This window comes from Asparagus officinalis, chromosome 7, assembly GCF_001876935.1.
Source record: "Asparagus officinalis chromosome 7, Aspof.V1, whole genome shotgun sequence".
Classification (NCBI taxonomy): Eukaryota; Viridiplantae; Streptophyta; class Magnoliopsida; order Asparagales; family Asparagaceae; genus Asparagus; species Asparagus officinalis.
Genome location: NC_033800.1, coordinates 73899465 through 73917832, shown reverse-complemented (window position 1 = coordinate 73917832; position 18368 = coordinate 73899465). Strand labels below are relative to the sequence as shown.

At 41.9% G+C, this 18368-nt stretch overlaps 1 protein-coding gene across 1 annotated transcript; it reads right to left on the bottom strand.

The window, feature by feature from the left end:
* LOC109847358 (uncharacterized mitochondrial protein AtMg00300-like) lies at positions 17155-17694 on the bottom strand. The gene is made up of 2 exons (XM_020416590.1): positions 17351-17694; positions 17155-17227 (listed from the first exon to the last, which is right to left on the bottom strand). The coding sequence occupies exons 1-2, from the start codon at positions 17692-17694 to the stop codon at positions 17155-17157; spliced, it is 417 nt and encodes a 138-aa protein (XP_020272179.1).

Below are 18368 nucleotides of genomic sequence, written 5' to 3'. Positions count from 1 at the left end.
ATCCCTTTGAGCGGGAAAGACGTATAAGGATACATCTATTTGTTTACTAATACGCCGTATGTCCAAGGGTAGGAATATTATATAGTTTGTCCCTTTCGCTTAGAGGCGGCTTTAGCCGGGTCCGAGTGAAAATAAAAAAATTACTCTTGGATGTTTGCAGATGAGTTAAATTGGAACTAAAAGGTTTCTTCTGAAATGACATGGCTGACGTCATCATACTTCCACTTTATTGCTGCAGCCCTGCTTTTCATGGCAGATTGCGGGCTATCTGAGGCGAATGGCGCATATTTCTTATATTTGGGGGCTCTTTGAATTCTGTAAATTAATTTGGACCGTTGGATGTAGCTAAATTCAATGGTTCAAATTCTAGCAGACAAAGAATTAGCAGTCCTTAAATAGGAATAAGGCTCAAGTAGTGGTGGTTATTGCTTTTCCAAATTTCTTCTAAGGGAACAGTTCTTCTTCTCCGTTCATCTCCTCTAGCGATTAGTTTCTTCTTCTTTCTTTCAATGGCTTCTAATCCTTGTGACTGACGAAGTTCTTAGAGAATATCCACTCGAAAGTGACCTTGCCATAGAAAAGGGGACTTTATAAGAAGTTTGACATCCCTGAGGGATATGAATTGCTGGCTCCCATAGTGTCCGAGGCTATATATGACCATAGGCCAGGGCGGCATCTACTCTATGTGAGGCATTTAGAGTGTGGTTTAAAATTACCTCTGCATCCCTTTATCAAATGAGTGTTTGAGATGCTAGGAGTGTCGCCAGCACAGATGAAGCCAAACATGATTTCTGTATTAGTGGGGTTCATGGTCATATGCCATTGGTTAAGGATTAAGCCTTCCTTAAAGGTTTTTGGTTGTTTAGTGACTGTGAAGGTGACCCAAAAAGAAGCTCATTTTTATTTCCAGATGGCGACAAAGTCCAAACTCATCACCAACTTTCCCGAATCTCATACAAACTGGAAGGAGCGATTTGTTTGCATTGTCAGGGATGACTTAGAAATGGGCTACTCTAGATGATCGGAGATAAAGAGCAAAGCACTCTTGGGGGGAGTGTTATCAGAGGCCGAGAGGAACGAGCTTGAGATGATCAATGCTTATGTCGGCTCTCGTCGGTTCGAGAGTTTGCTTAATAAGTTAGTTCTGAGGGTTGTCGGCGTGTCGTATGAGTCTTATACTGATCAAGATTGTGAGACAGCCTCAGTTCTTATCACAGGGGAAGCAAAGGCGGTGCTAGTGTCTACTGCTTCCATAGCCGATCCTTAAGAAGTTCTTATCACAGGGGAAGCAAAGGCGGTGCTAGTGTCTACTGCTTCCATAGCCGATCCTTAAGAAGAGCCATCAGTCAGACCCATAAAACGTCATCGTCGAGATACCACCCCGGTGGAGGCTGAAGAGGAAGAGGATGTGCCCACCCTCATCCTTAGACAAAGGTGGAGGCATTTGGAACAGACGTCTCAAGGGGAGGCCGAGTAGGGAGCACAGGTAGAAGCTGGTCCACCGAGACAGATGTTGTTCATTCGAACGAGTCGTCTTCGGGGGAATAAGCTGAGGTTTCTCGAGGAGAGGGAGGCAAGACAGGAGGAACTAGAGGGGGAGAGTCATCTAGCCACCATCATGAGTCGACTCACCCAGGGAAATAGCCAGTCGAGGAGGAAATAGTGCCTCCCCCTGGATTGGAATATCCTTATCCCCACCGCGTGGCTGATGTTGGTAGTGAGAAATAGGATGAGATGAGGAATTATCTTATTAGGCTCGATGGGAGAGGTACCCGATACGTAAGAGAGCCCGGCCCAGGATTTCGCTTTGATCCTGTTGAGCACCTTGATGCTTGAGGGACTGTTCTAGGTTCATGCCGGAATCAACAAAAGGCGGTAGAGCAATTCAGGTTTCCTCAATATGAAAAGTATTTACAGCAGGTCCTAAGTGTCGGTCTCCATCATTGTCTTCATAGCTATTTCGTCCGAGGCACTTTGGTGGAAGGGGAACTATATCGACAAGCAGATAAGGTCTAGACCGCCTATCATAGGCTCCTTTGGTAGGTTATTACTCTCAGAGCCGACCAAGAGGCCAACTTAGGGAGAGTTGCAGAGATGCCAGCCCCGAATGTTATTGCGGTCAAAAAACTCAAGGACCAATTAGAGGAAGCTCTCTGAGCAAAAGGGCGTGTCGAGGCACTAGCTAAGACAGAGAAGGAGGCGGTCGTGCATGCAAGGCATAGGTTGGGCGAGGAATGCGCCAGGCTAGATAAATTGCAAGAAGAGAATGCTCATCTTAAATCCGAGTCCTATCGTAAGAAAATCATTGATGATTATTAACTTAGTTTGACTGGAAAGACTAAAGTGGCAATAGCATGTAAAGCTGGGTATGACTATCTATCGACTCAGATTCCAGACGAAATGAAGGACCCGCCACTTTCATTACCCTCCAATAGTAGCTAATTGCTTGGAAGCGTTAAGGCAAGTGGAGGCGCTCGGTGGAGGGCTTAATCCGGATGAGGATGAGGATGATTCAGACGGTTCGCATAATGGTGAGGGTTGCTTGACCCCTCCATCGGTTGTTCCCATGACTTCCCCACCTCCGACTTTAGGAGCTGGGTTGGACTTTCCTTAGATTATTTAGGATCCTATTTCCCCTTTGTATACTTGTTATTTTATAAATACATTGTACCCTGTAATACATTTTTTCGAATAAATAGAAAACTACTTTTATCCTTCCCTATGTTGTTTTGCTTTGCTGTATAGCTTCAATGTGTCTATTGAACTGTAGGCTGTCTAAAAATCATAATAGATAGCTGATCTCTATCAAAACACTAATGATGGAAGTTACAATCTGACGACTTCCAGAAGACTAAATTTGAAGACTTTTATGTAGGTTGATGAAGGTTACAATCTGACGACCTTCACAATAACTGATGAAAGCTCTAATCAATAGCCTTCACAATCAACATCGAGAGTTATAATCTGACGACTCTCATATTCTCAAGGAGCCAAGATGAAGATTACAAGATAATGATCTTTGCAACGCTATGAAAAAAGAGATTACTTGTTGATAATCTCTTCAAAGCAAGACGCGGAACTCATCACCGCGCTCTAAGACCAAAACACAGAGGTCATCCCTGCGCATCAACACCAAAACACGAAGGTCCTCCCCGTGTGTCAACATCAAAACGCCGGAGTCGAACCTGCGTTACAACATCAAAATGCTAGGGTCAGACCCGTGTTTTTGTGTTTGACTAGTTCAAACAGAACCTAAACGGTTTTAAAACCGTATCTCCACTTAAGGGGACGGTTACACCCCATTATGGAGCCATTTTAGGGGGAATTACACCCCTTAAACCCGTGAACAGTTCCAAAACTGTTTCCCATGATTATAGGGCGGTTACACCCTACTTAGGTGTGATTTAAGGGGTAGTTACACCCCCTAAATCCTCTATAAATAAATTAAAATCAATTCAATTCAGGGTTTCGAGCAGAGGGGATTTGGCTCTCGGTTGGGCAGCAGCAGAAGAGATCCTTGGGCAGGCTTTGGAGGAGATCGGCTGGAGCGAGATACTTGGCAACAAGAAGATCTTAAAGCATCCTTGAGAAATAGTTTTCATCCTTGGCTTATCAACCGACTTTCGGTTCAAATCAACTCTTTGATAGAGTTTCAAACTCATTCAGAGTTATCAACTCATCAAGAGTTTTAAACTTGCCACGCAAGTTCTCCACAGTGTCGAATCGTGAGGAGAAGATATCGTTCCAGTGAATCAAAATGTCGGATCGTCAACGGAGAGCAAACTCAACGCGAGCATTCGAGGGAGGCATTCCATCGCCACCGTGAAGAACCCAGAATTAAACAAAGGGGAGAATCAAATTCATTCTCCTCTCTTTTGTAATCAGGAAATCCAAATTGTAATCGATTTTGAGAGAATACAAGTCAATTTTCTTTCACTATCTTTTTACTACAAATTTTCCCACAAACAAAAGATAACGACTCTGTTGGGGATGAGCTTCTCTGATGAAGAAGTGGTGGCACAATCCGATGTTCATCTTACTGGAACGACCGTCGAAACTCTGATCATCGAGTTTGATCAAGCCAAGTTCGAGGAGGCCCTCTCCTCCGGATCCCTTAGCCCCAAGGCTATGCGTAAGATCGACAAAGCTTCTAAGGAGACTAAAGCTCCAGTTGTGACCGACTCATCAAAGGGCTGTCTCCCCTGGGGGTTGCACTATTCATACATTCCCCTCTCTGAAGGAGAAGACTTAGCTTCGGCACAACTCTAAGAAAGTCGATCCTCCAACCAACGCGAGCTTCGCGTTCGTGAGCCTAAACGCGACCCTGGGCTTCATGTTTCTACTTTAGAATGCAAGCCTCGTGTTTATGAGCCCAAACATGAGCCTCGCGAGAACCAGACTGAATGTGGCCCTCAATGGCACGTTTTACAGCCAAAACGCGGACCTCAAGCCTTCGTTGAATGCGAACTTCAACTTCGCGTTTCCCAGTCAAAACACGACCCTCACGTCGACAATGAAGAACGCAACCCTCGTGTTGCCAAACCAAAATGCGGACCTCGCGTTTCAAGTGCTAAACGCGACCTTCGCGTTTCAAATGCCAAACGCGACCTTCGCGTTTTAAATGCCAAACGCGACCTTCGCGTCTCAAGTGCTAAACGCGACCTTCGCGTCTCAAGTGTCAAACGCGACCTTCGCGTCTCAAGTGCCAAACGCGACCTTCGCGTCTCAAGTGCTAAACGCGACCCTCGCGTCCCAAGTTCAAATCCAATACAGAACCTGGTGTATACCAAAATGCGGACCCTCGCGTCCCAAGTTCAAAATCCAATACAGAACCCGGTCAGCGAGACCCCCGAATACTCTGCATAGTGCGACTAGATTGAGAGGCGGATATAAGAAGTTCATGGATCCAAGGCATCTAAACCAGATTCATGTCCACCAAGAGCCAGTCCTGTCCAATCATAGACTGAGGGTTCCAGTTCAAACCTCATGATTAGTGAGTAATTCTCCTCGAATCTTTACAACAGATTTGAGAGAGTTCATATCGAGAGAAAGACCGATGCAACAAGTCATTCGTTCATTCCAATGTGAACGACTGATTCCTACGGTCCTCTCGGGATATCAATGCTGCTCATATGCGACCAAACTATTGGTGTTCGACCAATTAACGAACATTGCTTTGCCTAACCAACAACGACGTTCGCACAGGAAGAAGTCTCCAGAGACCGAGTATCCTGGAGTCACTATCAATGTGATCGGCAGAGGGAAAGTCTCAGGTCCTAGTTCTGATGACTCTGAGACAAGTCGTTCACCGAACGTTAGAGAAATCACTAACGAGTTTGAAGGAGTCTACCGACACACTCAGACTCGAACAGGAGCCATTCCCCCTATCAACTATCGGAGGTTAGCCAGAGGAATCAATTCCGATGATGAACACTCAGCCATTGTAGAGTCCCAATCATCAAGCTCTTTTATTGAACATGAGAGCTCCGCTTATATGACGGGAAACCATGAAGATCTCGCAAAGAGACTTGATGAGCAGGAGGCCATGCTCAAATCTCAGCAGGAGGCCATCAATGAACTATTAGCCCTGTTGACTCAACTTGTCGCAGACAAGGCCAAATCTCAGAAGACAGATTCGCTACCCAGGCAAGAATCTTCCCGAAGAGGAAGAACGTCTTCATCCTGACTTCACACAAGCAAAGGGAAGGAAAAAGCGGTTGATGACGCTGCTTCTGACCAAGAAGCCCACAATCTGAAATCTTCCTCTGATGAAGAAAGAGAGACTGAGAACGAGCGGAATCTACAGTCTGCCAAAATGGAAGAATTGGAAGCTCGTCTCAATATCATTGCTGACAGAAGCGAGCTCCAAGATGAGGGAGTTGTCAGGCCCTATCCTACCGAATGGGATGCAACCCCTTATCCTCTAAAATTTAAGGTCCCGACGCTACAAACTTTTGACGGTACGGGATCACCGAACCAACATATCTATTATTTCAAGTCACAGACTGGGAATGTGATATCAAATGACGCCATACTGGCTCGATTATTCATTGGCACCCTCAAGGGAGTTGCCTTTGAATGGTTCAGAAAATTGCCTGTCGGATGTATCTAAAAGTGGGCAGATCTAGAGAGACTCTTCCTGTCAAGATTCTTTGAAGAGGATACAGAAGTCTCTATTCATACCCTTCTCTCCACTAAGAAGAAGAGGAGGGAGTTCGTCAAAGCCTTCGTCAAGAGGTTCCGAAGCATGGCTCTACGATGTCCGACAGGTATGACACAGTCTACCTTAGTGGAGACATGTCGACACAACTTGCAAACCGACCTTCTAGCACAAATAAGGGTTGCAGAATGCCGTTCCTGGAGACAACTAATTTCTCAAGGCGAACAGGCTCAAAAGATTATTGTCAGGATCAAAGCTGAAGAACAAAGTAAGTAGGATCAACCTGAGCGATCGGACCAAGCCCAATCTTCTCCTGAGCAATCGGACCAAGCTCACTCTTCCCAGCCAGAACCGGAAGATACTACGGCCGCTGAAGCCAATCCTTTCTAGTAGGATGGTGGGTCCAACAACTATCACGTTAACAGTTACCTCTGATAGTCAAACTCGTTAGATAATGGCTCACTAGGCGATGTGTCATGTCTTCTCTTTTCCCCCTTTGCACTTGTTCAAGACTGGGGGTTGGTTTATTGGTAGTTCATTGGATTATGAGTAATAAATTTTCTGAGTTGTTATGTTTAATAGAATACCTCTGTCAACCACAAAATCTATCAAAACTATCACGTCCATCAACTTGTCAGTCCGCTTCAATAGGATGGCAGGTCCACAAAACTATAACGTTAACATTTACCTTTGATAGTCTATCAACTTGTCAATCCACTTTAATAGGATGGCAGGTCCATTAAAACTATCACATTAATGATCACCTCTGATAGTCTGTTTTCTCCAAATTCCCCCACCAATCCTCTTCAAGTAGGATGACAGGTCTATCAAAACTATCACGTTAATGATTACCTCTGATAGTCCATTCCCTCCAAATTCTCTTGTCAATCCTCTTCAAGTAGGATGGCGGGTCCACAAAAAACTATCACGTTAACAGTTACCTCTGATAGTCAAACTCATCAGATAATGGCCTACCAGGTGATGTGACTCTATTCCGACTTCATGGATAGTGCCTCACTAGACGATGTGCCTTGTATACCTCTTTTTATTCTCCTGCTAAGTCTTAATCAAGACTGTGGGTTGATTACTTGGAATCCACTGGATTAAGAGTAACGAATCTTTCACATCGTTGAGTTAACATTACACTTCTGATGATCATCATCCCCACGGAGTATGCATTCAACTCGCATTACTCTTAATTTGTCACGTTAACAACATACACCTCTGACAATCAACTTATTAATCCTTACCAATAGGATGATAGGTCCTCAAAATTGCGCAAATCACAATCTTCCCCAGCAAGACACTAAGTCTTCAAAATCTTATTCAAATCACAAACATCAAAATTCATCCCTTCTGATGATAAACTCACCTAGAAAGTTTCCCCAGCGAAACGCTAATTCCCAAAATCTTGTGCAAGTCACAAGTACACATTCTCTTGTCACGTTAATATCAAACACCTCTGACAACCCACTTATCAATCCTCTTCAATAGGATGATAAGTCCACAAAGTTGCTCCGATCGCAACATATTCCTGTCACGTTAATATCAAACACCTCTGACAACCCACTTATTAATCCTCTTCAATAGGATGATAAGTCCACAAAGTTGCTCCGATCGTAACACATTCCTATCAAGTTAACATCATATCTCTGACAACCCACTTATTAATCCTCTTCAATAGGATGATAAGTCCACAAAGTTGCTCCGATCGCAACATATTCCTGTCACGTTAATATCAAACACCTCTGACAACCCACTTATTAATCCTCTTCAATAGGATGATAAGTCCACAAAGTTGCTCCGATCGTAACACATTCCTATCAAGTTAACATCATATCTCTGACAACCCACTTATTAATCCTCTTCAATAGGATGATAAGTCCACAAAGTTGCTCCGATCGCAACACATTTTCGTCATGTTAACACCAAACCTCTGACAATCCATCTATCGACTCTCGTCAATAGAGCGACAGGTCCACAAATTTCCGTCATGTTAACACCAAACCTCTGACAATCCACTCATAGACTCTCCCCAATAGAGCGATAGGTCCACAAACCTGTCATGTTAATATCACACCTCTGACAAAATCAACTTATCGACTCTCCTTAATAGAGCGATAGGTCCATAAATTTTAGTCAAGTTAACATCACACCTCTGACGATCAAACCAACTTATCGACTCTCTTCAATAGAGCGATAAGCCCATAAAATACTATTAGGTTAACATCCCACCTCTAACAGTCAAATCCCCCAATGAACTTGTTAATCCTTTTTCAACAAGAATAGCAAGTTTTTATTATAAAGTCCCTAGCGGATTAAATATTTTCTAGAATTATCCTAGTGATAATAAAGAAAATTTCTGAATTTCACTCTAAGTGAAAATTCATGCCAAGTTAATATTACACCTCTGGCGCTTCCAACTTTCTTTTAGTGTTTTAAGTAACACAGGAAGAAATAAGGATAAAAGTCTACGTATTCGACATCGTAGCAGGTCGTTATTAATAACGTCAAAATCCATGCCTTACACGTATGGGGAAATTTATCCCGAATCCTAAGTAGGGATAAGTCAACGCCTAACACGCGTTGTCGGTTAGTCTTTCACCGTAAAAAGGACAAAAGTCTACGTATTCGACATCGTAGCAGGTCGTTATTAATAACGCCAAAATCCATGCCTTACACGCATGGGGAAATTTATCCTGAATCCTAAGTAGGGATAAGTCAACGCCTAACACGCATTGTCGGTTAGTCTTTCACCGTAAAAAGGACAAAAGTCTACGTATTCGACATCGTAGCAGGTCGTTATTAATAACGCCAAAATCCATGCCTTACACGCATGGGAAAATTTATCCCGAATCCTAAGTAGGGATAAGTTAACGCCTAACACGTGTTGCCGGTTAGTCTTTCACCGTAAAAAGGACAAAAGTCTACGTATTCAACATCGTAGCAGGTTATTATTAATAACGCCGAAATTCATGCCTTACACGCATGGGGAAATTTATCCTGAATCCTAAGTAGGGATAAGTTAACGCCTAACACGTGTTGCCGGTTAGTCTTTCACCGTAAAAAGGACAAAAGTCTACGTATTCAACATCATAGCAGGTTGTTATTAATAACGCCGAAATTCATGCCTTACACGCATGGGGGACTTTATCTCGATTCCTAATTAGAGATAAGCCTACGCCTAATACGCGTTGTTGGTTAGTCTTTTTCTGTAAAAATGACAAAGTCTATGTATTCAAAATCATAGCATCAAGTCTAAGAGGGTTCATTCTCTTAGCACAACGTTACATGTGAAACGGATTCAAATAATTCACATGCTAGCCTGACTCAAACGGTAGTCGGTAAAGGCTTATCAAATCTGTTGATGGCTGAGGGTTTGCCAAAAATCCTATGCATGTTCGTAGGTCCATTAGCTAAATGGATGTGAGTCGAGACTTAAAACATATGAGCTAAAGACAAGTCTCAAAGACTTAGTCAAAAATGCACGGAAGCCACTTCCATGTCTTAAGTCAAAACGCTGAGGTCAGACCCGCGATGCAAAAACCAAACGCCGAGGTCACACTCGTGCTCCAAATTCAACATGCAAGGGTGAGACCCGCGTCTCAAGTTCAAAATGCAGGGTCCACCCCCGTATTCTAGAAGCAGGATTATGGCGCATACCTTCACACAGGTCCTACCTGGCAAATCCCTCCAACCAAGATGCCTTCAAAGCAAGTGCAGAGAACAAATCCTTTACCATAAGGAATCAACCAAGATCAGAGTTGAGATCCAAAGTATTTTAAAAATTCGTCTCAGTCAACCGTGAACTTTCGAAAACTTTGGAGGGGGTTTTGTAAGCTGTCTAAAAATCATAATAGATAGCTGATCCCCATCAAAACACTAATGATGGAAGTTACAATCTGACGACTTCCAGAAGACTATAATTTGAAGACTTTTACTTAGGTTGATGAACGTTACAATCTGATGACCTTCACAATAACTGATGAAAGCTCTAATCAACAGCCTTCACAATCAACATCGAGAGTTACAATCTGACGACTCTCATATTCTCAAGGAGCCAAGATGAAGATTACAAGACAATGATCTTTGCAACGCTATGACAAAAGAGATTACTTGTTGATAATCTCTTCAAAGCAAGACGCGAAACTCATCACCGTGCTCTAAGACCAAAACGCAGAGGTCATCCCTGCGCATCAACACCAAAACGCGGAGGTCCTCCCCGTGTGTCAACATCAAAACGCCGGAGTCGAACCTGCGTTGCAACATCAAAATGCTAGGGTCAGACCCGCGTTTTTGTGTTTGACTGGTTTAAACAGTACCTAAACGGTTTTAAAACCATATCTCCACTTAATGGGGACGGTTACACCCCATTATGGAGCCATTTTAGGGGGAATTACACCCCTTAAACCCGTGAACAGTTCCAAAACTGTTTCCCATGATTGGAGGGCGGTTACACCCCACTTAGGAGTGATTTAAGGGGTAGTTACACCCCCTAAATCCTCTATAAATAACTAAAAATCAATTCAGTTCAGGGGTTCGAGCAGAGGGGATTTGGCTCTTGGTTGGGCAGCAGCAAAAGAGATCCTTGGGCAGGCTTTGGAAGAGATCGGCTGGAGAGAGATACTTGGCAACAAGAAGATCTTGAAGCATCCTTGAGCAACAGCTTTCATCCTTGGCTTATCAACCGACTTTCGGTTCAAATCAACTCTTTGATAGAGTTTCAAACTCATTCAGAGTTATCAACTCATCAAGAGTTTTAAACTTGCCACGCAAGTTCTCCACAGCGTCGAATCGTGAGGAGAAGATATCGTTCCAGTGAATCAAAACGTCGGATCGTCAATGGAGAGCAAACTCGACGCGAGCATTCGAGGGAGGCATTCCATCGCCACCGTGAAGAACCCAGAATTAAACAAAAGGGAGAATCAAATTCATTCTCCTCTCTTTTGTAATCAGGAAATCCAAATTGTAATCGATTTTGAGAGAATACAAGTCAATTTTCTTTCACTGTCTTTTTACTACAAATTTTCCCACAAACAACTGGGCTTTAGTTTGGGTTTGAAAATCCACCCGACAGTTCTAGTGTTGACTCATCTCTTTTTTAAGATCAGTAATACTGAGGCAGTCGACTATGGATAGTCAATGTTAAAATTCCTCGGTAAAGATTACAGAAAGACTACCAACGCTAGAGATTGACCATTGAGAGTCAACAGGTTCGTGGTTGACGGTTTGCCGAGATGATAGCTCAATGATTTACTAAAGGTCTTTATAACGCTAGTGGAACGTCACTATTCGAAATGATGTAAAAGTATTGCTAGTTGTCAGAGAGTAAATAACACGGCTTCGATTTTCGAGAGGATCAGTGCAGAGTAAAGGGGGACAATGCTTTGGTTTTCGTGTGAACTGCTTTGAGATTTCTAGGCAAATCTCAACCGCATATCTCAAAATGTAGTAATCATTCATATAACTCCACGTGTCTCTTGAATTCTATAAATAACCTATTGGGGGTGATAAGGAATCCTTTACGAACTCCTACCTCCCAATCTTCGGTGTTTATTCCTCTCTAATCCCTTCAAATTTCTCAACTGTAAATTTTCGATGGCTTCTCAAAGGTCTTTCGTTGGTTGTAATGATGAGAGGATCACCATCCTCAGATCATTTCATTCAAAGATTCTTGCTGACGAGCTTCATAGGTATTATGAGCTTTACAACATCCCCTGGGCATTTACACTGGAGGCGCCCACGAGACATGAAACGGTGTACCACCACGGCTAAATTGGGCACTGCTTTATCTTGCCCACCTTAAGTATGGGCTCCGATTGCCACTTCATCCTTTAATTAAGGAAGCGTATGTTGCTATGGAGGTTTCCCCATGCTAGTTTACCCCCAACGCTATAGGGGTGTTGGTGGGTTTCGTGGTCATATGCCACCGTGTCGACATCGAACCGAATTTGTGCCTGTTCGAGCAATTAATCAGTGTTAAGTTGAAAAAAAAGGATCCTCACTATTTTTCCATTATAGTAAGAACTTCAAGTTTGTGACAGATGCTCCTGACTCTAACAGAGATTGGAAGGAGCATTTCATCTGGGTATGTTTTGCAGAAAAACTATTGCACATATATACTATTTAACTAGAAATTTAAAATAACAAATAAAATCCAAATTGAACCAAACTAATACCAATTGAAAGATATATGAATCTAGATTTCAAAACAGAAAACCATTCCTAAAAATAATTTTTCTAGAGAAAGATATACTTAATTTACTGATGATACATTCTGCAAAAAAACGGTTACACATATATAACGTTTAATTGGAAATTAGAGATATCATATGAACTCCAATCTAAACCAAACCACTGCCAAATGATATCTATGTGAATCTAGTTTTCAAAACGAAAAACTATTCTTAAAAAGAGTTTGTCTAGAGAAATATATGCACAATTGACTAACAATATATTCTGCACAAAACTGCAAATGTGCTGTTTTGAAATAATTGATATATAACGTGAAAGTTTCTTGAGTTTCGCTCTTGTTTGTTATTTTTGAGAGAGTTTCTCGATTTTATACTATCATATTACAATGATTAAGAGTTGTTTAATACCTGAGATGATGGTGAACACCAGTTATGGACACGCACACCGAGATATGTGCACATACACTTAGTTTATATTGTGTTAACACGCACTGTTGAGATTTTTGATACACGTTGAGTTGATAAAAGTGATACACTTAGTTTATATTGTGTTAACACGCACTGTTGAGATTTTTGATACACGTTGAGTTGATAAAAGTGTAATAACATATAATAAAGTATTTTTTATTAGTTATGGATGCTCAGTGTGGATGTTACCCCATAATGAGAGCGCGGTTGTACCACACTAGGAGTATTAGATGTTTCCCGCAACGAGGCCGTGACTGTACCAATACTCGAAGATGATCGGGGTTTTTACGGATTTGGCTGATATGTCTATACTCTTCTGTATGATCATCTGGATGCATCATCTGGAAATAGGGAGATAAAACATATTTGTCGCAGAACGATTGAGTAAGAGTATTACAATAGTATCGTTATTTTATGTATCCGGAATAGGAAGATAAAACCTATTACCACAGAGCGATTGAGTAAGAATATTACAAGAATATTGCTATTACATAAGGAGATGCACACATATATGTATCATCAGTTATAGTTACTCCCATGTTAGATTACCCATGAGTAGGATAAGGAGATGCACACATATATGTATCATCAGTTATAGTTACTCCCATGTTAGATTACCCATGAGTAGGGCACATTCCTTGATTTGTGGCATGTATCATCAGTTATAGTTACTCCCATGTTAGATTACCCATGAGTAGGGCACATTCCTTGATTTGTGGCATACAGGATATAACCTATAGTAATTTTTTTTTTTTGAGTTGAATGATATTCTCTTCTTATTGCGCCAACTACTTGAGAAGTAGTTCAAGATTGTGATATTGATTCTATATGGTTTAGGCTTGGAGTATTTCTTTTGAATGTTGTTTTCATTCATAGAGTTGGAATTGATATTTAGGGATCTATAATTTGAGACATATGGTATATATATGAGGGTTTCATTATTTGGATTATTTTGCTCGACGTACTATGTCTCGTCTTGTAGGTGTCTAAATATTAACTTTATTAGATACGGGGAAAATGATATAGGTAGATTATGCTTAATAGATAGAGCCTTCACTTCATCTAGCAACCCTTCCTCTAGGACGGATGGAGGTGATCTTGCTGTAACGCTCTGATGCTCTTGTTTTTTTTTTTTTAAATTATATCTTTCAGGCATATCAGAGTTTCGGAGAGTCGTAGGATAACGGAGATCTAGCATAGTCACTGTCGCACGGTTTTAGCAGTTGAAGCTTCACTATTTAGTTATGTCCATTGTTCAGACTTTAGTGTTGTATTCATTTTGTAGAGACTGAGTGCCTTAGTGAGATTTCATTTGACTCATTGTGTTGAGATATATTTCAGACTCAGAGATATTTGTATTCTATTTCAGTTGGGCTCATTTGTTGATATACTTCTTCTGTGCATATCTAATTTTATACTACTTCTATTACTTGCATGTTTTGTGCCTTCACTTATTTATTGTTTCCACTAGAGAGATAGCGACTGTGATAGTGAAACATGTCGTAGCATGGTAGTTGGTACTGGCTGGTTTGACAATCCGGGTTTCACCTTGGACTGCAGCCTTGTGTGAACCCTGGGGCATCATAATTTTAGATCTGAAAAACTCTCTCTACAAATGCCTAAAACCTCAGAAAGCCCTCTAGGAAACCCTAGGAATGAGTTCTTATTTATACCTAAAGAATTAGCCCTAAAACAGGCCCAAAAAACCGCATTTGAAAAAATCCCGTCGGTTGTCTCGGAACCCGCACGAGACACCTTTTGTGTCTCGGGTTTGGGAGGTGCCGAGACACCCTTTGTATCTCGGGTGTACCCCGAGACATACTTGTAGGAGTGGCCCCTGCGAGACACACTTTGTGTCTCGTACATTCACAATTCTCTACCTCGTACATCATTTGATAAACCTCAAGTTTTGGATGAACACGAGAAGAAACTTAGCGAACATCACCAGAGGGATCTGAAACACCAAACCAGGTCAAACCAGCTGCATCATTATACCATGACTGCCTACGTACCCTCTAACCGGGATCAAGCTAATCGTAGTTCTGTAATTCTCCACCATAGTCTCCACCTCACCCCATCACCGACCCGAAGGGCCATGCCCTCATGGACAGATAAACATGGGCTAATATGAAGCAAGTCTAAGTAATGCTGAAACTTGCTACCTGTCACCACCTTGGTTAACATGTCTGCTGGATTCTCATTCGTGTGCACCTTCATAAGAGAAATATCACCTTCCTCTATGACATCCAGCACAAAATAATACCTGACGTCGATATGCTTAGTACGAGCATGATGAACTTGATTCTTAGCCAAATGAATCGCACTTTGACTATTGTACCACAAGTTCATGCAATCCTGTTCAATCCTCAAATCATCTAGAAGACCCCACAACCATAATACTTCTTTCACTCCCTCTGCCATGGCCATGTACTCAGCCTCTGTAGTAGAAAGTGTAACTGTAGCCTGTAACATCAATCGCCAACTAACTGGAACACTATGTATTCTGAACACATAACAAGTAGTAGATCGTCGTCTGTCTAGATCGTCCGTATAATCTGAGTCAACAAAACCATCAATCTGACACATATCTCCACCAAAGAACAGACTCGTATCTGCGGTACCCTTCAAGTACCTCAGGACTCATTTCACTGCTTCCTAATGTGCCTTTCCCGGATTCGTCATGAACCTACTGATAACACTGACCACCTGTGAAATATCTAGATGTGTACACACCATTGTATATATTAAACTGCTAACTTCACTAGTATAAGGTACATGCTCCATGTGTGCCTTCTCTTCCGTTGTAGTGGAAGATTCTTTACCTGAGAGCCTGAAGTGTGGAGCCAATAAAGTCACCACCGACTTAGCACTTTGCATCCCAAACCTTACGATAACCCGCTCAATGTAGCCATTCTGACTCAAGAAAAATCACTGATTTGTTCGTTCTCTTCTAATCTCCATTCCCAGTATTTTCCTAGCAACGTTCATGTCCTTCATCTCAAACTCTTTACCAAGTTAAGATTTCAACCTATCTATCTCCATCTTGCTTCTCGAAGCAATAATTATGTCATCCACATACAAAAGAAGATAGATATAATCACCTCCACGAAGCTTCCGAATATAGACACAACAGCCAATATCTCTTCTGGAGAACCCATGCTTTAGCATGAAGGAGTCAAATCACTTGTACCACTACAGAGGAGATTGTTTCAATCCATATAGTAATTTCCTCAAGCGACATACATGATTCTTCTTATCCTTAGCCTTGTAACCCTCAGGCTGATGCATATAGATTTCCTCGTCTAAGTCTCCACGCAAGAAGGTCGTTTTGACATCAAGTTGTTCTAACTCAAGATCACCATGAGCAACAATACTCAATAGCATCCGAATAGAAGTGTGTTTCACCACCGGAGAAAAATATCATTATAATCGACACCCTCTATTTGTGTAAACCCCTTAGCCATTAGTCTTGCCTTGTACCTTATACTGCCGAGCTCGGAATGATCCTCCTTTCTCTTGTACACCCACTTACACCCAATAGCTTTCCTCCCTACGGGCAATGGGACTACCTCCCATGTTTGGTTTTTCCGGAGAGATTCCATCTCTTCCTCCATCGCAGCCAACCAACTCTCACTATCCCTATCCCGAATAGCTTCTTTGAAGGTGACCGACTCATCATCCTCCACCGAGAGTGCGTACTCAATCAAATTTACCTGCCCATAGTGCTTCAGAGGCTGGTATGACCCTAACTTCTGAACCTGCTTGTATGCCCCGAGTGTTTCCGTGATTTCCTACTTGAATACGACTAGAACATGGTTGGTCTTTAGGTTCTATCTCAATCACCTGGGATTTTGAGGTCCTAACAGTCTCAACACCATCATCCTTGGACGTCCTAGCTTTTGATAAAGCTATCATAGATTTCTCATCAAAGGTAACATCTCTGCTGATCACAAACTTAGAATCTTCTGTACACAAAAGGTGATAGCCTTTTACGTCCTTTGCATACCCCAAGAATATTACCTTCTTTGCCCTCACGTCAAGCTTTCCCTCGTTGACGCTATAGTAGGCTATACATCCAAAAATCCTGAGCCTATCGTAATCTGCATGCTCCCCAGACCATACCCGATAGGGTACATCACCATCCAATGTCAAATATGGAGAACTATTCACTATGTAACAAGCTATAACAACCATTTTTGCCCATCATTCTTTGCCCAAACCAGCATATGATCACATACTCATTACTTTCTTCCGCAATGTACGGTTCAGTCTCTCTGCGACTCTATTTTGTTGTGATGTAGACCTGACTGTCCAGTGTCGAGCAATATCCTCCTAATCACAAAGCTTCTTGAAAGCATCCTCTGTATACTCTGTACCGTTATCAGATCTCAGTGTCTTCAATTTTCTGTCTGTTTTATTCTGAACCATTAATTTCCACTTCTTAAATGTCTCGAATACATCATTCTTATGCTTAAGAAAATAAATCCAAGTATACCTAGAATAATCATCTATATATGAGACAAAATACCTGGAACCGTCCTTGGAAATTGTCGGAGCTGGACCCCAAACATCTGTATGCACATAGTCTAATATACCTCTACTCTTGTTCTTGCTTTTCAAGAACTGGACCTTGTGCGCCTTTCCGTACATACAATTCTTGCAAAAATTTATGCAAGGTTTCTTTATGTTCTTCAGCAAACCTTCTTTGTCGAGCAGATCTAGACCATTCTTTGACATGTGCCCAAGCCACCTATGCCATAATCGAGTGTGCTCACATGAGTCCTCACCACTTCCATCAGTTCCAACCGATGCATCTCTTGTCACTGTCGTACCTGAGAAAGTATATAGATTACCATGACGAATGCCCTTCATCACTACTAAGGAACCTCGAACAACCTTTTTTACTATGTTCTCTGTAACTATCTTGTAGCCACCGAAGTCCAAAGCACCAACTGAGATAAGATTCTTTTACAAGTCGGGAACATGTCTCACATCCATCAGGGTTCTGAGTACTCCATCATGCATCTTGATTTTGATATCATCAAGCCCCACCATTTTACAAGCATAGTTATTCCCCATTAATACGGTTCCAGCATCAATGCTTCTATAGGCAATAAACCACTTCTTATTTGGGCACATATAAGAGCAACCTGAATCAAGAATCCACTTACCGGATGTATCTTCACCACATGTAACGGTGTAGCATTCTTTTTTGCTCCCTTCCTCCGAGACATAGCTTGCATCTTCCTTGCCTTCTCTTCTCTCAGTTTTATTGTTGTTCTTCTTCCCACCTACTCTCTTGTTAGGACAGCCAACCTTGAAATTTCCAAGCTCACCGTATTTGAAACACGGTCTTCCTGCAAAATGTCTCGATTTCGATCTAGACTTTCCTCCCCTGCATTTTCCTCGTTCATTGACCCTTTCCTCTTACAAATAATCCATGTGTTTGCTCTTTGTTACCACTAGTAGCCATGTCACTAGTTACAATTTTTTAAAGATTATCCGCTAGAAGCGTTGTTCTAGTCCCATCCATCTTCAAATTGTCA